The following is a 26955-nucleotide window of genomic DNA, read 5'->3' as shown; positions in this document are numbered from 1 at the left end:
TGACATCTCATCTCCACCCAAAGTCTGGTGTGGCAAGCATTTACAGTTCTAAATTCAAGGGCACTGAAATTAATTCACTTGCCTTTTAGAAATTTTCTCTCAGACAACCCTAGCTGTCTGTAACACATTTAGGAATCCCTGGTTGAAACTACAGCGGGGTCACCCTCACGACATCAGCCGTCATGACAACCTGAGATTCTTCACACCCCGGCCAACTTGTCACCACAGAGGTAGAGGGGAGAGGTTAGTGCTCACGTCAGTAAGTAAACAGAGGGACAGGAGAGAGAAGGCTGTCTCTGCTTGGGAATGAAGGCGCTGACTATGGAGCTGGGCGGGGAGGAAGACTCAGAAGAGCCCTCTGCCCTCCGCACGCTCCAGCGCCACAGGAGCAGGGACGCTCACACTGTCAAGACAGGCAGTGCTATCTCCAAGGAGCGCAGTGGGAAAGGAGGAAATATTCCTTACCCTCTGTCAACAAGAGTAGATACAAGGAAGTTCTGAAACACCTATACTTTTCAAGAAAATTCACTTACAGAGAAAAAATTATAGTTTTAAACTTTGTATTTATCGAGTGATAAATCATTTCAAATACTGCACTGTCCATAAGTACTCAAACAAGCATATTTTGTTTCAATACAGTTTTTCAATGACGACACATTTTGCATGAAGACCCCTTTCCTTTGACAAGACCTGCATATTGCGTTGTCAGTGCTGACGCCCAGCCCCTGACAAACACAGACAGGAGCAGGCAAGTGTGGCTCACCTGTAGGATGTCCTGGCTGACCCCCACCGTGATGCTCAGCTGCTGGCCGGCCTGAGGCGGCTGGCTGCACCCCGCAGGCCCCGGCTCCGACAGCTCCAGCAGCTGCTGGATGACATCGGCCACCGCCTGGGAACTCTGCTGACTCGGAGCAGACGTGACCTGGGCTTCCGCCTGCTGAAGAGGTAAGGTCTGAAACAGCGTGGCCTGAAACACAGCAACATTTCGTTAAAAATATAAACAATTACATTAATTTGTACACCAATTTTTTTTAAAAAGGAAATAAACAGGCATATCTCCCTTATGAGCATTAAAATCCCAAAATTAGTATCCCAAACATGAATTTTTTTTAACATCTTTTTTGGAGTATAATTGCTTTACAATGGTGTGTTAGTTTCTGCTTTATAACAAAGTGAGTCAGCTATACCTATCCAAACGTAAATTTTAAATAAAATGCCTCACTGATTTTTAAGTTAGACACAAAATTGGCCCTTAAAAAAATATATTCAATGAATTTTTTCTACTACAATTCAAGTCTTGTAAGCGGCGGTAGAGACTATTGCTTCAAGATGGGGGTGAAGCACACAAGCCTCATCTCCCTCTTAGTCCGTTAAAATGAAGGAGTAAAAGAGTTACAAAATATAGAAAATAAGCAAGAGATCACTGTGGTTTAAAATTTTTCTTTTAATTCTCAAAAAATAGGGGCATTGGAGGAATAAATGCTCTGTAAAGCTACAGCCAAGAACTTGTGAAGAGAGAGCTGATCTGATTCCTCAGAAACCCAGGAATGTGAAACGCATACACAGAAGACAGTAGGGGCAGAGAACTACCCTGCGCGATGCTGTAATGGTGGATAACAGGGCATTATACACTGGCCCGAACCGACGGAACGTGCTCCACCGAGAGTGAACCTTAACATAAACTGTGGACTTTAGTTAATAGTAATACACTAGTACTCATCCATCAGCTGTAACAAATGCACCTCACCAATGCAAGGGGTAATAACGGGGGTAATAACTTATGTGGGTTGCTGGAGAGGAGTCTACAGGAGCTTTCTGTACTTTCCGCTCACTTTTACTATTAACCTAAAACTGCTCCAAAAAATAAAGTCTATTAATTAAAATACTTATCACTGACAATGAATCCCGTCTTCCTCCATAGAAAAGATGGCAATTAGGCACTTACCTTCAGGCAAAAAAATGGGGGATTGCCTCTAAAAGAGATAAAAATGAAAAAACTATTTGGGGAGAGCTAGGGCACCTTTTGTGGCCCTTAGTTCCCTAGATTAAACAAAAAATCGTTTACATTCTGCCACCAGGGACCCCAATTTTAAGAGCTGGTTCCCTGGCCAATTATCAGTAACGCTGGAGTTCAACCAGCTCTGTTCACACATAAAAAGTTCAGAGGCAGGTTTCCTGATGCTCCCCTTCTTAAATGCAGGCAACCAAGAACTATAAGACATCTGAAAGAAGAAGGAGTGGGGAGACGCACAAGAGAGACAATTCAATGACTGGAAGAGAACTTTTAAGAGAAAATGCTGATTAGATTTCAAAGGAAAGTACATCAAACCAGAAAAGAGTATCTTCAAAAAGAAACAACCAGATCACAAGGAAAGATCTCAGAAATTAAAAACCTTACTAGCTTAAAAAAAAATTCAAGGAAAGAATTATAAGATAAAGTTGAAAAAAACCCTCCAAAGTAAAGCACAAAGGTCAAGATTTAGAAAATGGGAGAGGCAAAATGAGACAGTGTTCAGGGGGCTGGACACTGACCCCTAGACAGTCCTGAGAAACAGTACGTATAACCTGACACAGAGCGCTCTTACACACGCAGATGAGGGTAAAAGGTGGCGTGGATCACAGGTTTCCAAACCCCTATACTACATTTTCTGTTTTTTACTGAAACTATAAATTTTAAAAATGATTTGTATTATCATTCCAGGTAATTCACTACATCTACATATTTGATTCGCATACTGCCAAAGGAAATGAATATTTGCTTGATTTATACACTGAAAATTTTATTTAAAAAATACTCAGTCCAAAATAGAATTTAAGACATAATTATTAGACTCTAATTATTCTCCAGTTTTAGAACTTCTTTACAACATCCTCCCTGATCAAGAGTAAGTTGAGGAATCATCCTAAGCTGCAAATATTGTGAGAAAAGAAAAGAAAAAGTAAACACTACATGTGAACCTCATGCTTGGGAACTAAATACAAACTAGGCCTATTTTCTAGTTTGGGAGGAGGCAGCTGCTGACTGAACACAGACTATCGGCTGACGGCACTCATGAGCTACTTCAACACTCCCGAGACCTGTACGTCCAAAGTCTCTGCTGTTGGTTAGGACACCAAACTCTATGCTTAGATGCTGCCATTTATGATCAATTGGGAGGGTAGTAGAAGTAGCAGATCGAGGCTGAGCTATGAAAGCCTACAAAAAAGGAGTAAAAGGGGGTGTGTTTGGGGGGTCATACAATTTCAAACACATGTACTGAAAAATACAACTGAGTTTCCCAGAAGTCCAAGGTCTCAGGAAAAAGTATCACTGTCACAGTAGACCTGGAGAAATATTACTTTAAAGAGAGACGTGATTCTTAAAGTATAACATAAGGATAAAGAATATTCAATAACAATCATCAATAACACTGACCATAGGAATTACAATTTCATAAATTAATGATTACATGATTACATTTTGTCTTATTTCTAACCGGTTCAGATGACAGTCCATAAATCAGAATCACGTTAATATTGTTCTAAAGTTTTTAAAAATTTGATTTCCTTTCACTCATTAAACAAACAAATAAAAGTAGCACCGTACTTCCATACAGGAAACTTCCATAGCATCTTTACGGTGCTAAATACTATTCTAAATAATATTCAATTTTCAAGGTCATAATTAAGATGACAGATTTTGGTAAAAGAACACCTGCTATCAACCAGCTTACTAAGCTTACCGTTAAAACGTGAGCAGTCTCTGCAGCACTTGTTGAATTCTGTGGCCCACCCATATGCATCTTGCTGATATGAGTGTTCAGGCTACCTAAACTTTTAAATACACAACTACATTCTGTACAATTATAGGTAGGGCCGTTCTTGACCTTAAAAAAGAAAAAAGAAGTTTTTACAATTGTTAGATTAAAATATTTAAATTATGGCAAATCATAATTTATCATTCAATTAAAATGACAGAAATAATCTAACCCTTTATCATACCTTTTCTTATAAGTTAGGTAGGTCTAGAATCAATGACCCAACTCTTTAATCAGTATTGCCAGTATGAGATTAATTGAAATTTCAGTCTTTTCTATAAATCAGAACTGGTTAAGTGAAAAATCATAGTTTTCAGTCATTGTGCTCTAGTAAAAAAAATGTCTGACATGTTCTCAACTTCTTAAATGGTTAAGCACAGTGTGCAATAATGAAGGCCAGACAGTTAGATATAATTTTACTCTGAGCCTTGAACATACAAGTCAGGATGGATGGCCACGCAATGTATACATTTTCCATCACCAAGTCCAATCGTCCACGGCGGTGACTGCATTTTTTGGGTTTTTTTTTTAATAGTGACTACTTTTTAACACTACGACAGAGCCAAGAGTGGACTACAAGGCAATATCAGGGACAGGGCCACCCAGGCACAGAGGAAGCACCTACAGTATCCTCTCTGCACTACTCAACAAGCCCAGCCGGCTCTGAACTTGGCTAAGACCTCCACTCCACCTAGCACCTTGCTAAGAATGAACTTTACGGCTTTAGACTCATCACAGGATTAGATAATGTTACAAGCAATCTTTAGAGGTTGCTCCCGTCCCACCGCAGGTCCCAGGGTGTCCCCAGGCTGGGGGCAGGCGAGTCCCCGGCCTTCCCTGAAAGGGTTTCCTAAAGCCGGGAGCACCAACGAGGACGCCTGGGACTGTTCTCAGGGGCCACTTTCCAGTTGCTGTGCATTTAAACACACTGTTATTCCTCAGCAACCTTCACACAGAGGGAGCTCCACGAGGGTCACTTACACAGCCCACATTTGTTCTTCTCAGGTCGGAAGGGAACCTCACGAATACGTACATGCTCTGCCTAGTGTCTCTGGGTCTTAGATAATAAAACTTAGTCTTTAAAAGCAACTTCACTGCATATGAAATTCTCAGTCTCTTTACAAACTATATGAAGTATGTAGGGTTTTCTTCATTTTAGTGTTACTTAAGGATTTACTCCAGGGAAAAAATTAAAAGATATACATATGCTTTTAGGAATGTGATGCTTTTCATCCTCCAAAGTATTGTAGTTATATAAAATAAATGATCCATGATAAAAGTATTTGTGTTGCTTAAATATTTCTTCACAATCTACAGTTAGACTAAATAAGACCAAATCATGACAATTAACAAGAGCAAAGGTGGGGACTTCCCTGGTGGTCCAGTGGCTAAGAATCCGCCTTCCAATGCACGGGACACGGGTTCGATCCCTGGTCATGGAACTAAGATCCCACATGCCGCATGGCTACTGAGCCCGCACGCCGCACCTAGAGAGAGGCCCACAGGCCACCAGAGAGAAGCCTGCGTGCCACAACCAAGAGCCCGATGCAGCCAAAAATAAATAAATATTTAAAAAAATAATAATAAGAGCAAAGCTGAACCAATTTAAGAGAAATACTTCCAGGGTTTGCAAATCAGTATTACCTGGAGACAACAAAAAAATTAGGAACATCAGTTTGGCTGAAATAGTTAGCTAACATGCAGTGTGGAGGGAAATACACCGACCAGGGCTCTGTTTGATAGAAAATGTGAATGGGCCCATATGCAAGGTCAGCAATATAGCACCAGAAAAATACTCTCTCCTCAATTTCATTTGTCTCTCAATTTCTTACACTTGGAAGTGTCTGTTTCAGGTTCACTAAAGGGATGACATAGGTTAACATTCAGATTGACGGACCACAACTAAGAATGGTATTATGATTATTTCCAAACATTTATTCATCAAAGGTATAATACTGTTGGTGAAAAGACAAAAAATAGTATTTTATATTTCTCCCATGTATAATAGGCCAGAAAGGTTCAAATGTGTGTATATATATGTGTGTCTGCGTATATGTGTATGTATATCTGTGTGTGTATATGTGTGTATGTCTTGTGTGTGTGTATATGTGTGTGTCTGCATGTATGTGTGTATGTCTGTGTGTGTTATTGTGGCCTCTCCCATTGTGGAGCACAGGATCCGGACGCGCAGGCCCAGCGGCCGTGGCTCACGGGCCCAGCTGCTCCACGGAATGTGGGATCTTCCCGGACCGGGGCACGAACCCGTGTCCCCTGCATCGGCAAGCAGACTCTCAACCACTGCGCCACCAGGGAAGCCCACATATATGTATTTTTTTAAACAGGGTCTGCTCTGCACAAATTCTTCGTCTACATTTAAAATGGAGAATTTCTCAGGTTCACTCTTAACTCAAGAGCCATCCGTGCAGCCTGTGACGTACTGCACACCTGTGAGGACCACACCCCCAAGTGTGACGCTTACCTCTGAGTGAACTCTCTGCACGTGTGACTGGAGATTCCCTTTCTGAGAAAAAGCGGCAGGACAAAAGGCACAGGCGTGGGGTTTTTCACCTGTATGCTTAATCATGTGAGTTTGCAGCGCCCCCTTCTGGTTAAAAGCTTTTCCACATTCGCTACATTTAAATGGTCTTTCACCTAGAGAGGGAGAAAAATGATCAAAACATCATTCCATACTGTGCCAGCATCTGACGGATTAAAAGAAAATACTTAAGTTACCCACACTCAAGACCCCGAACCTACCCCTCCAGGCAGAACGTTCCCCTGTGGCCGCAGACTCACACGTCTCACTACCTACTCAAAACCTCACAAGTAACACCAAGGTTATCAGCAAACTATGGAAAAGGCAAGATTACATTTCAGGTCTAGCTGGCTCTAAAGCACCGTTTCTTCCCTTAAGGTCGCACGGGAAATCACCCCAAAGTCAATGTGTCTCGTACCTGTGTGTATCCTAATATGCCGAGTTAACTGACTTGGCTTTTGGAACGTCTTTCCACAGTGTGGGCATGAATACGTGAATCCACTCCTGTCAATGTTCCGATTATAAGACCTTGTACTTGACACCCTAGTATAAGTAGAGGGAAAATACTCAGTAAGTCGAATCCCTTGTGCCACCACTTCTAAATCAAAATCCTATGGGAAAGGTTAGGCCGACTGGCCATCAGCATGTGCTTTAATGAGAAATCAATCACACAGAAGTGTGTAGGACACACACACACCCATGGATTAGTTTTGTGTATCAATATCATAAAACTCATTTTTTTGGCTGGGGAGGAGGAGAGTCGGAATGTCTCTTCTAGATAAAGCTTTCCCTGTGATGATCAAACACAGACCTGTGCAGGTGTGGTTTCTACGTCGACACGAGTGTGCGCTGCCTGCTCCAGGCTCCTCCTAGACGCTGATGATCTCCAACAACTCGGACTCCTCCTCTGTGCAGCAGCCCTGGGCACCTAACTCTCTAGCTGACACCCCTTGCAGGCTCCTGGGCGCCTCAAACCTAGTCAGTCCCAAATGAAGCCCTGTTAATTCTCAGCCTGCTCCTTTCCACAACAGGAGACGGCAGCTCCCAGTTGTGAAGTTTAAACCTTAGAAGTTACACTGGATTCTTCCTTCTCCCTCACCCCTGACTTCAAGTCCATCTCCAGAAGCTGCTGGTCTCACCCCAAAACACCTCCAAAGAAGCTCCCATCTCTCCACCCTGCAGCCACCAGCGTGGCCTGAGAGCAGCACCGCCATTCTGTGGCCCCGATCCATGGGTCTCCCTGCTTCAACCTCACCCACACGGCAGCCAGATCCGTGGGCCAAACCTTCCCAGGTTTTCCCGCGGCCCTTGGGGTAACACCTGCGTTCCCGGATGGGCTCAGCGCCCTCCAGCTCCGAGACCCGGCCGCCTCGCACTCAGCCCCGTGAGCTCCACTCCACCCCGCAGCCGGCTCCCATCACACCGGCCTCCCCCTGCGGCTCAGACTGTGGCAACTGCCCCCCTCCCCACCCACCAGGCCCAGAATGCCCCCCAGACCTGCAGGGCCGTCTCCCCCTGCTCCTCACCTGGGTCCCACTTCAAACGGCCATCCTAAGAAAGGCCTACATCCGACAGGTGCCTCAGCAACTGCCCATCCCTGGAGCGTCACCCCAGGTGAATCCAATCCTACTTCCTTCTCAACACGCCCACTGCCTGAAGCCTGCGCCGGCTAATCCGATTGCTTGGCCGCTGTCTGTCTCCCCTGCTAAACGGCAGCTCCGCGACAGGGAGGCAGCTTGCCCGGCCCCTGGAAGGCCCAGGGGCCGGCGCGCTCTAGTGCGCGGTGACCACGTACGCACCTTCAGTTGCCTCTCCAAGACCTTCGGGGACAATCAAAAGAGCCTGTGCTAGAACGTCATCACAGTAAAGATCTAGTGTGACAGGACACACGCGTTACATGTGGGGAGTTTAAAGATCGCCGAGTGTGATAGGACACACGCGTTACATGTGGGGAGTTTAAAGATCGCCGAGTGTGACAGGACACACGCGTTACATGTGGGGAGTTTAAAGATCGCCGAAACAACACAGCGTCAGGTGGGAACCACGTTAGTCAACAACCAGCAATAGGAAGGGAGTGGGGAAGACAGGAGAACTTTGATCATATGGAGATGTTCAGTCCACGCTTCCAAAACACAATGCCAAAGAGAATACATAAATACTACAAAACACTCAGGCACTTTACAAACTTTATTAACTGGTGTGGGACCTTTTGCTGTGGTGGTGCTTGTTATGAAACAGTACAGATAGCTCCTAGATACTGGAGCTTGGAAGGGTGGCAAGTTAAACTGATGACACTGTCATTAAAAAGTTAATCGATACGGGCTTTTATAGTTTGTTGTAGAGATCAGCTCAACGAGTGTGACCACTGACCACCACCATTGGCTAACTTAGCACAAAGGGCCGGGAACAACTCTGCATTTCATATCATTAAGAGAAGGAAATAGCAGTAAAAAATATATAATCAGGAATAGGTCAAATACAAAATTTCGAAGCCATGTTAAGTTTTACTAGGAATAAATGTATATATGTATGTAAATACAGGCGTGGTTGCTAATATTATGAGCACTAAAGCCAGACTACTAGGGTTTAAATCCCTAACACTTGACTTATGGCTGTAAAACCTTGGGAAAGTTACTTGGTCTCTCTAGTCTACCTTTTCTCATCTGCAAAATGGGGACATAAAAGTATCAGGCCTGAAGGGTTGTTTGTAAGGATTAAATGAAGTTTTACTTATATATTTATATACACACTAAGCACAGTAACTATTTGAACATGTAAGTTCTAAATAGGTAGTATAAATAAACCAATTCAGTAAGAAGGTGCTAATGTGGCCTTTGTGAATCCACTCTACACACCTTGTTACCTGCCCATAAAAATGTATGGCCAATATACTCTGTTCTATACCTTTTAACATTATAATATAGCTAAAAACGTCTATCCATACAGTCTGACATTTAAATTTTCGACCTTTCCTGTCCTACTGTACACACAACACATAACACATGCTACGAAAGACATCCCGACACCACGTGAGATGAGTTGCCCTGTTCTTGCTTCTAAAGCAGCCAAGATGTGGAACCAGTCATAGCAAAGCATGCCCATTTGTAAGGTACCGTATAATTTTTTTAGTCCAAGAAAAGGCTCACACCTAATTTTATAATGCGTCTTCATGTGCTCCCTCAGCTGTGATGACGTCTCGAACTCCTTCCTGCAGGCCTTGCAGGCGTGAGTCCGGCTCGCAGCCAGCTCCTGGCGGTGCTCCTCCATGTGGATGGCCAGCTGGCTCTGCAGGGTGAACTCATCCCCACACTCAGAGCAGATGAGGTTCTGCAAAGGCAAAGACCGCCCGTGAGCAGAGCAAACACTTCAGAGCCATCACCTCTTGAAAGAACTCATACTGTAAATGGCTGATACACAAAGGATGCTTTCCTCTGGAACAAACACTATTTCACCTCTCAACAAATAATATCATCATGTCCAAATATGAACATATAAAAATGATTTCTTTCCTGATAGAAACATAGGGAAAAGGATGAGAGAACAATACAATTTCTGAGCAAAGCGAATTGTTTCAAACTGGCTGCTGGGTAAATGGCATTTTGTCCATCTTTGCTGTGAAAACTTTAAAGAGAAGCAGAATGACCACAAAAGCGTCAGGAAAGAATTTAAATTAAGGTGACAGTTTAATAGACTACCTTAAAACAAAATGACAGCTGGTAAATTTTTAAACGGAAACACCTATCATTCTTTCAATCTGGTTTACGGGTAGTCGATTACGAGAGGTCCGCGACTCTGTCCAGAAATGCCTGGCTGAGCACCTGAACAGAGCTACGGAATAAGTATAAAATACACACAGGATTTCAAAGACTTACTGAAAAAAAAAAAAAAGGAAGAATGTAAAATAGCTCAACTTTTAACATTTGAATTAGAATATTTTGGATATATTTTCATAAATATATTAAAATAAAATATATTTCATCTGTTTTCTTTTTAACTTTTGGAAATATAGCCACTATAAATTTTAAATTACTCAAAATTTCAATTAGGATAGCGCTGGTCCAGATGTTCTGGAGTTGGGCCTTGGTTCACGTGAAGGCTGCCGGTCACCAGCGGTGTGTATCTGGGGGTGTTGACCGCTCAAAGTCTGTGAAACAGTGGTGACAGCAATGCCTGCCCTCACAGGGTTGTTATAAAGTTAAGTACAACGGTGCATGTAAGATGCTGAACGGTGCCTGGCACAGAGGAAGTACTCAGTAATGAACTGTTGACTCAGTACAAAGTTCAATGAGTTTACTCATGTGACCTTCTATAATACAATTATTTATTTAAATGATCCAAACATGGAAAAGAATGAGTGTAACCTGTCAATGAGAATAAACTATTACTTCCAAACAACGAAATATATAGCTATTTCTTCCCATCAGACTTTCTCCTAATTACCCCACCTGACAGTCTCGTACATGCACAGGAACAGCGTTAACATGAGGCTGCTCACTGGCACTACTCAGCGCATCCTCTGCAGAAAAGACAGGATGAATGGGATACTTTGAGCAATCCAAGAATGACGCCAACTTAAGTAACTTTAAATTAGTGTTACTATATAATAATTTAAGGAAATAATGAACTATCTTGTTAGTATCTTGCTGATAATAAAGAAATTTCTTTCTTGGGAACTGTCAAAAATTTAAAAACCACCTAACAAAATTTGCTGCCTATCTTGAGTGTAGCACTGGGGGCATCCACACCCTGAATCTGTACAGCAAGGGATTCTCCTTTCACTAATGACTTACAATCACGGATAAACCCTGACTTGTTACCCTCCCACCCGCACCCTGACTCTCATTGCTTTGGCTCAGACCCATCCTCTTTTCAAGTACTTCTTCACCAAATGACAGGTTCGTATATTTCAGGGGACATCTACATGGATACTACTCAGAAACTGACCAGAATTTTCCGAGTGGAAACTCTGGTTTATGTACAATTTGCTCATACTGCGAAAGCAGGATCAAGCACATGCTGGGCCACAACCGAACAGGCCTCGTGGTGGAAGGTTTCGTGCTGCCGCTGTGTTTCACCCAGCCAGATCCAGGAGCCGGGACGGGCCTCCCTCCCTGCCCAGGACCTGGCACCTCGAGCAAGTCTCAGTGGGGAGTGCGAGGCCTGTGCGCGGCTGGCGGACGCCCACTGTACCGCGTTCCCCGCAGTCGGAGCTCCCGGCAGGCCCTCTAGGCAGAGGCGGTGGCTAGTGCCTGCCCCAGAAGCAGGCGGTCCTGGGGGAACTCCAGTGACCGCTAAGTGGCCAGCAGATCATCCAGGGAAACATGGCATTCTTATCAGCCCCCACCTGGCTGAAGATATAATAACTTTTTAAAAGTAAAACAGTATAAAATACGCTAAATACTAACCGCCTTTAGGCTACTCGCCCCGTAACGCTTGCCCTTCCCGCCGCCCCTCCCCCGGGGCCACCCACGACCTTTCTCTGTACCCCGTTCCCTCTCCCAGAGCCCCCAGGCTCCAATGCCCAAGCGCTGTCCTTGCCCCTGCCCGCGCTTTCTCAGCAGCCGTTCTTCCTTTCCTACAGGAGTCTGCCTCAAAATGGCGCTCAGCGCAGGAGAGAAACCTTAGCCCACCCCACAGGGCACCGCCCTCCTCTGAGCCCCAGCAGCACTGGTTTCCATCACCGTCCACTGGGCTCATCTCTTGGCCGGTGTCACCCTGTTCAGAGGCAGGACCAGCTGGGGAGTGGAGGGCCACCTCACAGGGCCCCTCTGCCCCGTGCAGACCGGTCCATCCCACATCACCTGGCTGAGTCTTGGTGCTGCCGGTGGAGAGACTACACAGGCGGGGAGTCAGAATACGCCCTGCTTCTGCCCGGCAGAGGATGGAAGGCCGGCTTCTAGCTGGGCTCTCTAACACCATCGGGGGGGTGGGGGGGGGCGATCTGGGTGCCACCTCCATCCGCCAGGAGACGGATGCAAGATTAGCTCCCTACTGGATCCCGGGGGTCAGGGCAGCAGCGGGCCATCTGCTTGCAGGGGACTGCAGGAGAGCAGGCTGGCGTAGACCATCGCTCTCCTCCCAGCCCCGCCGAGCTCTTCAGTGGGTATTTGGCTGGAATAGGGTTGGCAGCGTCAACAAGATTTTCTCTTGTGAGACCATCCTCTTCCCAGTTTGGGCTGTTGGCAACCAATCTTCTGGCGTGTTTTCATCTACGCCTGCTGGCAGAAGGCTGCAGGCTCTTCCAGCACCCTGTCCAGGTGTACAGCAGGCAAAAAAGTAGCTCAGGGGACTCGCTGCCACACGTTCCTCAAGTCCTGAAAGCCCTCAGCTGCCCGCCTCCTTCTTCCCGCCCTCAGGAGCCTCTAGATCTCTCGGCTGTGTGATTTCTATGTATTTTCAGTTGTAAGAGGGGCACAAAGGGTCTACGTCATCTTAGCTGGATTCTTATCGGTTAATTTTAAGTGCAACTAAAGGTAAGGAATTGTTCCTGTAGTCGATACTAATATACCACATTCAAATCAATTAACTAAGAAATGAAAACATACAAAATAGGCAAAGGTAGCTAAAATGCATTATTTAACATACATGGACAAGACTGATAATTGTGTTCCAGTATCTATTCTTCTTCTATACAACGATGGGTTTCTTAGCTGAGCACACGGCTGTGTGCCGACCTTCCTAACACTAACCACCCTGTGTGGCGACCGTGCCCCTTCCGCTCGACAGGATGGCAGCAGGCTGATGCTCCGCCCACCTCTGGATCTGGCCTTCCCACAGCAGACGCGCCACCTCCCTCCCTCCCTCCCTCCCTCCGCTGTAAGCCACGTGGTACAAGAAACACAGAGAGCAGAGCACATGGGGTCCCGGACTACCTCGGCCACCCCACCAGCTCTGTACTGTACGACACCAGACTGTTAGGTGAGAGAGGAAAACTCCCAACCTGCACCCGAACACAACCCTTTTTTTTAAAAAGAGCACCCGATTTTTTACATATTGCCAACACATTTTCCCATCAGAAATAAGCACTGCAAACCTTTTTTGTTGTCGTTGTTCTGCTCCTGTGAAACCACTAGTCCTGAATTCCTGTTCAGCACGGGGTTACTAAGGTCACGTTACTGAACATCACTTCTCAACTTCCAGAGCCTTGTCCCCGGCAGCACAGTGGCGCAAGGGCAAGAAGATAAAGCATTTTCACGGTTTCCATCCCCAGCTTCAACCCAGTTACACAAAAGCCTCCCTTCTGACTATTCCAGCCCTGTTCCTCTCCTGTGATTATTTACTGATCTAAGAGAGAATCTGTTATTTTCCAAGAGAGAAAATAGAAGACAGGTTAGTAGTAATAGAAATGAAAGTCAACTGGTTTCAGAAAATACACGCTTCTCAAAGGCCTTTTGGGGGAAAAAAAAACTGGGCGTCAGAAACTATGAACTGTTTATGTTCCTCAAAGGCCTTTTGGGAAAAAAAAAAACTGGAGCCAGAAACTATGAACTGTTTACGCTCCTACAACAGTGAAAGACAAAGACAGCTGGAGCTTCACCACTGCAGCAAGGATGCAGATGAGACCAGGCTGCCCAAGCTGCCGTCACAGCTGCTGCGCATGACGGGGCTGCCACCTCAGGAGACGACGTCACAGCAACGAGAAACACAAGGAAACGGGATAAAGGCAGACATCAGAGACTGTGAGCTCCACTTGGGGGACAGTGTGGAAAAGAATCTGGACAAAGGGTGTGGAAGAGAAAACAGAATGAAGGGAAGGTTTTGAAAATAATGTATAAAAACCTAAGAGTGTCTGGAAATGATGAATTACTGTTATTTCTCTTTCCAGTCGTGGAGGAGGTAGAGAAAATTTTTAAAGGTGTATCTGAAGAAGCATTAGGATGGAGCACAGCAGTTTCTCTGACCTGCATCGGTGGTGTGCGGCTGGCAGAGGTGCGGGGCCCCAGCTCAGGGGCACACCCGCCCTATGCCATCACCCCCAGGGCTGGGTCCACCCGGGGCGCCAGGACAGTCGGAACGGCTTCAATCATCTGCCCCCACCCCACCCGCCGCAGTGAGCCCCCTTGAGGATTGACACACGCGCGCACACACACACCAGGCTTCACCCCCTTGCTGATGCGGCCTAGACCGCATGTTACATCGTTTCAACCCTCTGCCAACAACTGACTCATTCGCTATCCCGTCACAGAACCTTGATGCAAACAACCATCTGACCTCCTACTGGGCTGAAGGGCGCTGTGAAGAAGCCACATGCTCCCCTCCCACCCAACACACACAGATCCGTTCGCAGCCACGACCCCTGTATTACGTGGAACACAACCCACGTATCTGTCCCTGGTCAGGCTCTGCTCCCACTTCCCAAAAGCAGGCTTCCCACACCCATGCCTCCCTCCACCACCTCATTCTTCTGTGAAGACAAGGCAACGTCTCCATTTCACAGAGAAAAATGAGGTTCTGCAGCCCCAATCCAGCCCGAGAGGGAGGTGGCAGTGACCATAACAGACTCGCAGGGGCCAAGGGACAGCAGACGCCCTCAAGGGAAGACACACGACCCTCGACAACCGTCCCACGTCACACGGACGACTGGCTCAATACCGTTCAGTTTCAATGACATCGTAACGTTGTGAAGCTGGCTTTCAGTAGTCGCTGTGGTTAAAAAGCAGGGAATGAGTGAAAATCAATGTGAAACAGGAAATTGCAGGGTTTAAAAAGCTACGAAGTACCTAATTTACATACGGTAGTTTTTCAAATGGCTACTAAGTTACTTAAGACATAAATACTTATTGGACCTCTTAGATTTAACTGCTTCAGAAAAAGAACTCTTAGCGTTTGGCTCAGTGGAAAACTTGCTGAGACACAGAGACTACGGAAGCTGCAAACCGAGAAAGGGAAAGCTGCCCTACGCCAGCAGGAAGGGCCTGGACTCCCGCTGCCACACCCGCATCCCCTGTCCACCCGAACCTGTCCTCACGCTTTGCTTCTAGGGTCAAAGGCAGAGGTATCTCTTCTGCTCACAACTCCCTTCTCCACCCACTCTCATAGGAAGTCAGGCCCTGCCCCTCCCCATGGAGACGTCTGAAGGTGGATTATTAGAGCAACGTTAAATTCTTGAGTGTGGTAACTGTTCTGTGATAATGAGGAAAAGTGTCTTTGTTTTTAGGGGATACAACTGAAGTATTTAGAGGTGCAGTAGTAACATGATGCCTGCAACTATTTCAAAATTGTTCGAAAATTCGAGGGGTGAGATCTGGTTTACTTTAAAACCCCCCATGTACTAGGTGAAAACAAAACCAAACCAAAAATCTCATCACCTAATTATTACTTGTAGATGAGGTTGTACACCTGAAAACTCAGAGAATCTGGTAGAACAGCAGGCTACAAAACCAATATACAAAAATGCACTGCTTTCCTATAGACAGATAACAAATAATACATGTTTGAAAGAGCCGTTACATGATATTTTTTAAAAAAAAAGAACAAATTTAAATAATGTGCTGAACCCATCTGAACAAAACATTACTGAATATTTTGACAATAAAGATGCAATATTTTAAACATGCTCAATTCTCCCCTTTAACAATCTAAAAATTTAATGCAATCAAAATTAAAATACCAATTAATTTTTAATTAGGCAAAATTCTAAAGTCCACATTAATAATAAACCAGAAAAGTAAAATAAGAAACATACAAACATTTGTTTATCATTACAAAGAGAAATACAGCAAAGTCACACTGAAAACCAAGAACGTGGTCCCAGGAATGGGGCAGGGTTACAGAAAGGAGCCAGTCTCCTGAGTGCCCCTTGTTTGTTTCTTTTTGACGGCTACTACTTACTACCCTAATGTTCAAAGACTACCTCCCCGGCCCTCAATCCCTACTCTGCCTGCATGGGGCTGTCTCTGGTCTTACAAGCCCGACCCTAATTGAGGGCAGTAAACTGAGGGCCGCAGATCGTAAGAATGGGAAGGGGGCCTAAAAGAGAAAGCGAACGAATGCAACAACCCTGTACTGACCCCAGATCCGAAACGCGCTTCATGTACAGTGGTTTGGGCCAAGCAACTGTGAAACGACTTCCAGTGTTAACACAGGACCACCGAGCACACGAGGGGAGCGGCGTGCGCACTGCTGGGAGCCCCGCCCCGCCGTGGAGGAAGGGACACACAACCAGGAACTGGGGGGAAGGTGGGCGCCCTGTACAGAGGGGCTGGGGTTGGAGGAATGAGTGTGAACTCAGGATTTCTGAAATACAGGTGCGCCCTACATCTTGTGGACCTGCATTAGAAGACACGGGGGGATTTTAAAAAATGGTGATTGTACACTTGGGAAGCATTTCTAAGCAAATCGTAAGAGCCAGAACCTGTCAATGAATAGACTGCTCACTGCAGCTACACACAAAGGGCAGAAACAACCTGCGCAGAGACCTGCTGAGTATGACACGGGTGTACACAACGCATACAGTGTAACACCATGCGGCGGCTGCAACAATACCTAAGACAGAGCCAACTGAAGAAACAGCACAGAATACTGCTACTGCGTGATATTACCGGGGATGCAGAGATATGTACGCGCACTGAAAGCCCCTGGGAGGATGCAGAAGAGACCGCTGTGCAGGCAGCTTCTGGGAGGAGGACTGAAAGTCGGGCCTGATGGAGACTTAAGTCTCACTCTCTAACCCTTTCTCTGCTGTCTGAGTCTCACTGTGTGAACGTATTCCAAAATTAAACACGTTCTGCCTTTTAAAACGAAAACAATGGCCATTTCTGGACAGCGCTACAGCTGAGTGAGACAGGCAGGCCTGCAGTCTGCAGGAGAAGGTATAAAGCAGCATGCGCTCTCGAAAACATAACGTGGCATTCTATAAAGAACTTGTAAAAGCCTTGTTAATTCAGTAAATCCAACTCTAGGAATCTATCCTAATGAAACGATTAAAGATACATGCAAAGATGTACTGTTTATAATACTGAAAAAGTATAAACAACTTAAAGGTTAAATAATAAAGGAAATGGTAAAAATATCATGATGCTATATCCAGATGCTGAAGACTTTAACAAAGCAATTTAAAATAGTGACATGGGGAAAACACTCATGATTCAGTAAGTGAAAGAGGAAAAGATGTATTCACAATGTATTAAAGGAAAAGAGTGGGTTACAAAACAGTATGTATTTGCACTAAAAAAACTATCCTTAAGTATATAAACTATTATGGGAAGTATATGTCTAGCTAAAAAAAAAAAAAAGCCTGAAAGACTACACAGCTGACCCTTGAACACCACCAGGGTCTGGAGCGCCGACCCCGCGGTTGAAAATCCGAGCATAACCTCAGGGCGGCCCTCCACGGCCACGGCTCCCCACCCTTGGAGTCAGCCAACTCCGCACCACGTAGTACTGTCATACATACTGACTGAAAAACTCCACGTTTAAGTGGACCCGCACAGTTCAGACCTGCGTTGTTCAAAGGTCAGCTGCATATGCGTTCTCTCCCACTGGTGTGATTATTGGTTCTTTTACGTTACTTTTGTTAATCTTTAGTTTCTAACTTTTTCCAAAATAAACATGTATTACTTATACAATAAGATTTTAAAAGATAAAAATAAATTATATTATATAAAAAATTAAAGACATAAAAAGAGGGCACAAACCGATATACAAAGTATAATAAACTCAATTTTCAGGATGCAAATTTTATATATGCAATTTAAACGCTGTATGTTTTTCTGTCTCTGGAGGAAACTATACCAAATAGTTATCTGTAATTATCCCTGGGTGACTGCTTTTTACATTTGCATTTCCCTAGTTTTCTATGGTAACAATGGGGGGTAATACTTTAAGCAACAGCCGTGTATACGTCACAGTGAGCCCACCCGTCCCAAAAGCAGGCAGGCCTCTCTGGTGCACACCAGCGGCACGTCCCTGTCATCCTTCACTCTGTCCCAAGACTAGGCCTGTGGACCTTTCAGGACTATTCACTGTGGTGCATAAACTGCTTTGGGTCATCATGAATTTCCTCTCTTCTCCCAAATTCCCACGTGTCAGGGGATCCAGGAGCCAAGCAAGGAGATTCTACCATCTTCAGAGGCAGAAACTTTACTTTTGGCCACTCAGAATCCTAAAAAAGTTAATTTTTATTAAGAAAAAAAGAGTGGGGGGCACCTCTGCCAGCCACTGTGGACATACTTTGATCCCCCCAATATACTACACACTAAAATGTCTCTACCCCAAGGTGCTGACATGACCCCGAAAAAAACACTTTACCAGTGACCTGGAGACTAGCCAAGGCAAATTTAATGATAACTGACTCCTTGAAACCTATACCAAAGGCTTTTTAAAACTAGTTTAACCCTAACATCCTCCTGACTAAGGATCAGATGCATTTTAAAAATCCGTGAACGAAGTATAGGCTGAAATAATTACCTCTTCCTTTTCATGCAGCATAACATGTGCTTTGAGACTAGCCACTCTGGAGAATTTCTTGTTACACACGGGACAGGTAGGATCCTCCCCATTGTGGGTACATTTGTGAAGTGTCAAGTTGAACTCAACATTAAAGGTTTGGGGGCACTGGTCACATCGATGTGGCTAGGTGGAGAAAAAAGTCGAGAAGCACTGAAACACAATCTTTCCACAATGAATGTCATTCAAATATTAACAAGCACCATAATCCACAGATAAGTTTTCTAAGGAACTTCTGAAGTCCTTCTGGACCTGAAGTCAATAAATCCAAAACGGACACAGTAAAGCTCCTTACAGTATTTCTCAAAGGAGTGTAAGGAGACACCACATCTATGTAGAAAATATTTCTAATAAGAAATGCTGCATATAAACGTATCAGAATGTAGCCACTACGAAAATAAAAGTGAGACACTTCAACTCACTGGGTGGGATTTTTTCCCTTCTTTTATGACAACTCCACTGCTGTAAACAAAATCACTTCAAGTAAACTAAGTAATTGTGAAAACTTTCACTAGATTTTAACAGAGTTGCTTATCCTCATCTAAAATATCCCCTAAATGGAAGGTATTCTGCCACTTACTAGTAGAAAGATAAAGTAATCACTGGTATTTCTCCTGTAAACATCAAGACCCTAATGGGTCAGTATCTTTAGATTTTTCAGCTTGGGAGAGTAACGCCAGCTGGTACTGGTGTCAGTACCACATTATCATAGTTACAGCAGCATCATTCATGCCGAAAGTAGGGCTGGAGTTGGTCAGATCCCATCCTCCAGAAAAGAGGTCCCTGGTGTTTTTCTGGTCTCAGATGGCTCACTAGCTTACATCCTCCTAACCTAGAGAAAAGCCGGCAATCACTCTTTTCACTGTAGTTTTAACTGCCACTTTCCAACTCTCAGGCAGCTCGTTCCATTAGCACACTAACACACCTGACATACCCCACAAGGGGCACACTTGCAAGAGAGTTCAAATCCCTATTCAAGAGAGCACTGCTCCCTGCGGAAATAAGATCTAAAACATCTCAAGTACCTTCTTAAAATGCAAGACCACTTAAAGGTAACACTGCCTGCTGGAGAAAAACACACCAAGATAAGGGAAATTGGGGCTTCCCTGGTGGCGCAGTGGTTGAGAGTCCGCCTGCTGATGCAGGGGACACGGGTTCGTGCCCCGGTCCGGGAAGATCCCACATGCCGCGGAGCGGCTGGGCCCGTGAGCCGTGGCCGCTGAGCCTGCGCGTCCGGAGCCTGTGCTCCGCAACGGGAGAGGCCACAGCAGTGAGAAAAAAGATAAGGGAAATTGAAACTACTGAAGAAAGTCATATTTTAAGATTATTTCTTTGTCCACTCATAAATAACTTCATTAGATTCACCAGACTAGCTCTCACTTTCTTTCATTACCTAATGATGGGTAGAAATACAACTACAACTAAAAACAAAACATCAAAATATTTATTTACATAATATGGAATGTTCCATAATTTAGGAATAAGAAAAATGTTTACATGTTGATTTTCACAATTCCTCCAGTTTCAACGCTCACATTTCTGACATCCCTTTTTAAAATACATACCTTGTCATTTCGCTCGTGATCCCTCATGTGGCGTTGAAACTGGGACTCTTTTGGAAAAGATAGCAGACAGATTTCACATTTATGGAAGCTCGGAACTTGACAGGCATAATTAGTGTTCTCCGCATTCAATGTTAAAACTCCATCTATAAAATTGCATAAGTATAAACAATAAATACCAGTTGTTATTCTCAGCATATAAATGAAACTAAATTATTTGGTTATTGTTTCGAAACCACATTATATCAGATTTATGAGCGATTTCAGATGAAATGAATGGTACCTTAAATTTTTTTAATGGACATGTTTTTAAGTTAGAAATGAGAAATGCTGAGATGACTGAGACATGGGACTACAGGATTCTAACATCTGTTAACAGGATTGTCAGAAACCTGAAACCAAACTCCTGAGGCTTAATACCCACTCAAGGACGCACAAAAGCCACCGTGTCTCTTAGCCTTGCCTGCCTGCTCAACACTATTTCTAAGTCACAACAAGTCACAGAGGCCTTCTCCTCTAAGGCACTTTGAGCATTCATCAGTAACGCAGTTTCTTAAATCACTCAGTAAACAAAACTCGAGTAGAAATATAAAAGCTGATGCACTAATTCAATCTACCTCTGAAAACTGCTGCAAAGCAAGATAAAGTCAAAAAAGCAAACCCTTTTGTTCTCTCACATAGTTACGGTTTTAGGAGGGTAAAGAGTTGCAGTGCTTTGAACCATCCTCAGGCTTTACAGTGTGCTTCCTAGTGTACAGTGTGCTTACGTTTAGGTAAATGGCTATAAACTTAAAAGTATTTTCAAACAAGAACAAATACGCAATAATCACAAAAATTTACCAAGAACTTCATAAAATAAAGATTCCTAAATGTCTTCAATTCTTGAAAATAATACTCCAAGTCTTATAATTTCGGCACAAATATACAATCCATATTAACTAGACAAAGACAGAAATATGTCACGTACAACTCTTTGTATCCAACTTAACCCCAAAATATTAGAAATTTGGAAGTAGGGTGAGGGGCTAATTTTAAGACTCAATAAAGCTCAGGAGTGTCTTCTATTTCTCAAACGTCCATGTGGGGAACACAGCATTCCAGCATTTTCTCTAGACCTTTACATGCCTGTTCTGAGCAAATGGCCTGCAGTCCCCTGTTTGGCCAACAGTCCTCCTGGTCTACAGCAGAATATGCTTAAAACTAGAGCTGTGAAATTCCAACGATGGGAGGTGGGGTGAAACCATGCTGGAGACAGAGCAGAAGCGGATGCAGAAAGCCGACAAGAACTCCAAAAAATCCTCCTGGCAGATCCTCCAGTAAAGCGATTCCAGTTTTGAGAAACACTGATGTAATTCAAATGACTGTAACTTCATTCAGAAACAAAGTGGATCTACTAAGGGAAAGATACACATAATTTTTATTCTACTTATTCTTAACTCTATCCACATTCAAAGCCCATACATTCAAAATCTCTACACCAAACTAATAACAAAATGTTGTATGACTCCCCAGGCCCAAATAAAATGATTGCTGGGACCACATTAATTGATACATTATTCCCTTTTGAAAAGTCTGTAGTATGGGAAGAAACACTAAAGGCACAAGTAAGATATCTGTTGACAACTGTGTTTTAAGAACTCAGTAGTGCTTTAACCTAAAGCCTGAATACACTAAGAGCCCCTCAACTTAATTTCTAAAACGCAAAATTAAAATGCTATTTCAGGATGGAGAATGAAACAATTTTCATAGCCTCTATGTTGAAACTACTTAATGTTATCTAAAAATGAGAATTAATTTGATTTAATTAACTGCAATTGATAGATAAACCCCTGAGATAAAAAACTGTACATTTAAAACTGAAAAATGATGTCATTTTGCTTATGAATTAAGACTTTCCTAGAAAATAGTTTTATCCTAAGCAGCAAGACTTCGCTCTTTAACAAAGCTCTAAATGTAATAAAATGACTTTTTCAGTAGGTCCCTTCCCGCTGTTGATAACATAATATTAATTTGGTCCAAAGACAAACTTAAAACAATTCAAATTACAGTGTAACTGGGAAGGAAAAAAACAAAACATGTTTTAGTTTCCACGTTGAGTCTAATTTTAAAGTCCACAGCATCTCTAGACTTTCACTTTGCTTCGCGGCTGTTTCTCTCGGCACTGAGAGAGCAAAGCCTTTCTCCAGGGCTGGGGGGTGCTAACCCCACACTCGGCTTTCTTTCTGCTCAGGGTTGGCCCTTTCTGGGAGAGTCCTAGGCCTCAAAACAACCCCAATTAGGCACCAGCTCTTCAAGTTCATTCACATGTCTGGTCCCCAGAGTACTTGTTCAGAAAGAGGTCTATGAAATTCACGTATCCTTAGGATGGGCTTCAGGAGATCCACCAACTCCAAGAAAACTACACACCAGCATACACGCGTGTGCATGTGTCCACTGTTGGGGGTGAGCGGTCTCTGCAGCCACAGGGCCCCCGGATTTCTAAGGGGCTAGGGATCTCGGTCAAGGTGTGATCAATTCACATCAGTCCTCCTGAGTATGGCTGCATTTTTAAGAGGCAGCTAGAACTTCACATTTGACGTTGGGCCGCACATATTCCTACTGCTCCCCCAGACAGAATGGGAATAAGCACAGAGCCACCTGCATTTGGCAGTGCTCAAATCTAAGAGCTCATCCAGAACAGTACTTCTCACCTATGTGCTTCTGCCCTCTGAGAGGACCGGGGAGGAGTCGTCATGAGATCTCACTGGTGCAAGGAAGCCTCCGGAGGCAGGACCCCAGGCAGTACCCAGACTGTCCCCATACACATGTCCCCTCACACACACATCGCCTCACACACAGGCCCACCGCTCTCCTCAACTGCTCACCTTCCCACCACCAAGAACTCCACTTCACTATCAAAATTAAACAAAAACCAGTGTACGAAGATCAGAAATTGAGCACCTTTGCTTCCCTGAGAAAAACTTGAAGAACAGTTTCAAAATCAGTTTAACTCTTTACACAGAGATTCTAAACAGTATATAATAATAGTTGTGTCTCTACCACCCCAAAATGATACAGCCTATCACGGAGTTGTGCAGATTAAACAAGACGACGCTTCCTGGTGCCATGGGGACAAAAGCCCATCAACCGTCTCGGAGCACGGCCACCTCTTTAATGCTCGTCCTTGCTACTCAATACCCTACCCATCACTCCAGACCACGCTCTCCCATGGTAACTATCCACAGGCAGACCTGGCATGTAACGGCGGGGACAAGATGAGCTGCCTTTCAAACTGCTCTTCCCAGAACGGGCCCAGCACATCAGACCAGCCAGCTTATCTGCATGGCGAAGGTCATCCACAACCCCAACTGGAAGAACCTAGGTGGATCTCTTCCACGCAAAATACCTACGATGTGACGCCAAGTTCCAGCAAAACCTACTGCATTTACAGCATTCAGGGATTTAACTCCACTTCGCATCTCCCGGCTGAAGCTCTCAAGCACTGTGCATTTAAGATCTCAGCTATCCATAAATCCTGATGAGGCATTTTCAATTTCTAAAGTAACTAAACCCCAAACTTTTAACCTGTTTCTATTTTGTTTTGAATAAAAATCTTTCCAAAATAGAGTTGCTCTCCCCATCCTCTGCCCTCAACAGGCACTAGCCTCACTTCCCTCTTTCCATCATTCCCTACATTCCTCCAAGAACCCAGCTCTTTAACCATCAACCACCTGCTCTCACTCTGTCACCCTCTGACACCACAGTGCTCTCTGAAGTCACCAAGCAGGCGTCTGGGAAGTCTGAGAGTCACCCCCCTACTTCAAATCGGTACCACCTTGCCTAATCGCCACCATTCTTTCCCCTCATTTCTACTTTTTTTTAAATTCCTTTCTACTTTCTTTTCTCCCATTTTCTACTGCTCCTCCCACATTTGTCAGCATTCAGGTTTTAGCACAGCTGAGATTTTTTAGGTAAAACTCTGAAGGGAAATGGGCAAAACTAAAATCTAGGCTGTGAGATATCAGGACAGGGGTTAGTCTCACGAGGGTACTGATTGTAAGTACACGGAGCATCATGGGGGTTTCTAGGGTGCTGGCAACGCCCCATTTCTTAACCTAAGAAATTATATAAATAATTATATGAATTATTAATACAACCCATATAATCTGGGTGCTGATTATATGAGAAAGTTCTTGCTCTGAAAATTCACTGAACTGAACATAATTTCTGTTCTTCTCTGTATGTTATATATCAATAGAAGGTTTACCCCAAAGTGAAGTGCTACAATATGCAACTTTCCTTTTCATTCCTGTTTTTTCTTCCAGATTGGGGCCAACTAACTAGGGTCTAGCCTTTCTGGTAAGCAGAGTTTCATGGAACTCAGCCACGCTCACTGGTTTACGTACTACTGTGGCAGTTTTGGGGCTGCGACAGCAATTCAAAGTTACAACAGAGACCTTAACACCCACAAAGTCTAAAACATTTACCATCTGGCGCTACAGAAGAAGCCTGCTACCCCTGCCCCAGAGGGTAAACCGGGGTTCCACACCGGCCAGCCAGCATTACTGCAATCCCTGCAATGTCTGTTACCCTCCAAGCTCCGTGCACCCCAGGGACGTCCCAGAGTGACAAAGGCATAAAGGGCTGACATAGACCACGCTTTACCTTCTACAGTAAATAGGCTTAACACTTACCTAGGCATAATCTCCTCAAAACTAAGACCTTTGTCTTAGTCATGAGATAGAAAGACTGGACATTCCCCTAAATAATAATTTTCAGAAAATTAATACAATAAAGGCAGCTATCTCTGTATTTCACCATTCTGCCCGATACCTATGTACCTCACCCCACGTCTTCTTACCCCACCCGCTAAAGGCTTTCTGCCAAGCATTTTCAATAAATGCAACAATGAGCATCAGGGCCTTGGTTTGCTACACAATGATTAGCAACTACATATTTCCTAAAAATGTGCAATGATAGTGTTTTCTAAGTGTGACAAGCGTACCACCAGCAGTCTGTGAGGTGATTTTAGGCAGCACAAGAACTCACAATTTTACTGGCTATGTATTTATTCTAAAATGTCTTAGTATAAAGTATACTTGAAATTTACTATGAGCTACTAGCACATGGATAGACATACAGACCAATGGAATAGAACTGAGAGTCCAGAAACAAAACCCATACTTCCATCGCAAACTGATTTTTCAACAAGGGGGCCAAGACCACTCACTGAAAGAACAGTCTCTTCAACAAATGGTTCTTGGACAAACGGATATCCACATGCAAAAGAAGGAAGGTGGATCAGAGACATCCACCTCACTCCATACCACACACAAAAAATAGCTCAAAATGGATCAAAGACATCAGTTTAAGAACTAAAGCTATTAAACTCTCAGAAGAAGACAAAAGGAAAAAGCTTAATGACTGTGGAGGCGTGATGGTTTCTTAAATATGACACCAAAGACAAAGTAGATAAATTGGACTTCATCAAAATTTAAATCCTTTGTGCATCAAAGGATGCTATCAAGAAAGTAAAAAGCCAAGCTACAGAATGGGATAAAATATTTGTAAGTCATACATCTGATAAGGGCCTAGTAACCAGAACATATAAAGAATTCTTACAAAAGGCACAAAAAACAAACAACCCAATTAAAAAATGAACAAAGGGGGCTTCCCTGGTGGCGCAGTGGTTGAGAGTCCGCCTGCCGATGCAGGGGACGCGGGTTTGTGCCCCGGTGCGGGAGGATCCCACATGCCGCGGAGCGGCTGGGCCCGTGAGCCATGGCCGCTGAGCCTGCGCGTCAGGAGCCTGTGCTCCGCAACGGGAGAGGCCACAACAGTGAGAGGCCCGCGTACCGCAAAAAAAAAAAAAAAAAAAAAAAATGAACAAAGGATTTGAATAGACATTTTTCCAAAGATATACAAATGGCCAACAAGTACATGAAAAGATGCTCAGTGTCATTAATCATTACGGAACTGACAAGCTGATTCTAAAATCTAGATGAGGGACTTCCCAGGTGGTCCAGTGGATAAGACTCCATGCTCCCAACGCAGGGGGCCCTTGTTCGATTGCTGCTCGGGGAACTAGATCCTACATGCATGCTGCAACTAAGAGTTCACATGCCACAACTAAGAAGCCCACAAGCTGCAATTAAAAGATCCTGCATGCTGCAGCTAAGACCCGGCACAGCCTAAATGAATAAATAAGTATTTTTTAAAACCTCTCAAATCATATTAAAAAAATTTTTTTTAAATAAAATCTAGATGAAACTGAGAAGTACCAAAAATTATCAGGATAACCATGAAAATGAAAACCAAAGTAGAGGACTTACATTTACACTACTAGATACCAAAACTTGGACTAAAAGTAATTAAGACAATAAGAAATTGAATAGGCAGAAACCAAAAAACAATGGAAGAGAACTGAATGCAAAAACAATTCTTCACCTCCACAGTCACCTGATTTACAACAAAGGTGATACTACAGTACAACAAAGGATGATCTTTCCAATAAATAGTGCAGATTAATTAGACATCCACATGTAAAAAGCCTTGACCTTTCCACCAGAAACAAAAATCAATTTTGGTTGGTGTATCAATCTAAAGGTGAGAAGTAAAACAATAAAGCTTCTAG

The 26955-nt window shown here is 44.0% G+C and overlaps 1 protein-coding gene across 15 annotated transcripts in view; it reads right to left on the bottom strand.

The window, feature by feature from the left end:
* The window catches only part of ZNF236 (zinc finger protein 236), a 102436-nt gene that overhangs the window by 67516 nt on the left and 7965 nt on the right, over positions 1-26955 (bottom strand). For 7 of the 15 annotated variants that reach the window (XM_019937233.3, XM_019937237.3, XM_033837849.2 and 4 more), the window contains 7 exons: positions 20346-20488; positions 18742-18906; positions 9482-9660; positions 6752-6876; positions 6277-6449; positions 3723-3866; positions 764-967 (listed from right to left, as the gene is read on the bottom strand). In XM_019937233.3, coding sequence (XP_019792792.2) covers positions 764-967; positions 3723-3866; positions 6277-6449; positions 6752-6876; positions 9482-9660; positions 18742-18906; positions 20346-20488 — 1133 coding nt within the window. Of the gene's footprint in view, positions 1-763; positions 968-3722; positions 3867-6276; positions 6450-6751; positions 6877-7144; positions 7309-7859; positions 8154-9481; positions 9661-18741; positions 18907-20345; positions 20489-21467; positions 21736-23032; positions 25898-26955 lie in introns of those variants that run through there. The other 8 variants (XM_073790832.1, XM_073790828.1, XM_073790833.1 and 5 more) reach the window with 7 other exon arrangements.

Source organism: Tursiops truncatus, chromosome 13, assembly GCF_011762595.2.
Source record: "Tursiops truncatus isolate mTurTru1 chromosome 13, mTurTru1.mat.Y, whole genome shotgun sequence".
NCBI lineage: Eukaryota > Metazoa > Chordata > Mammalia > Artiodactyla > Delphinidae > Tursiops > Tursiops truncatus.
This window is presented reverse-complemented; position numbering and strand designations above follow the sequence as displayed.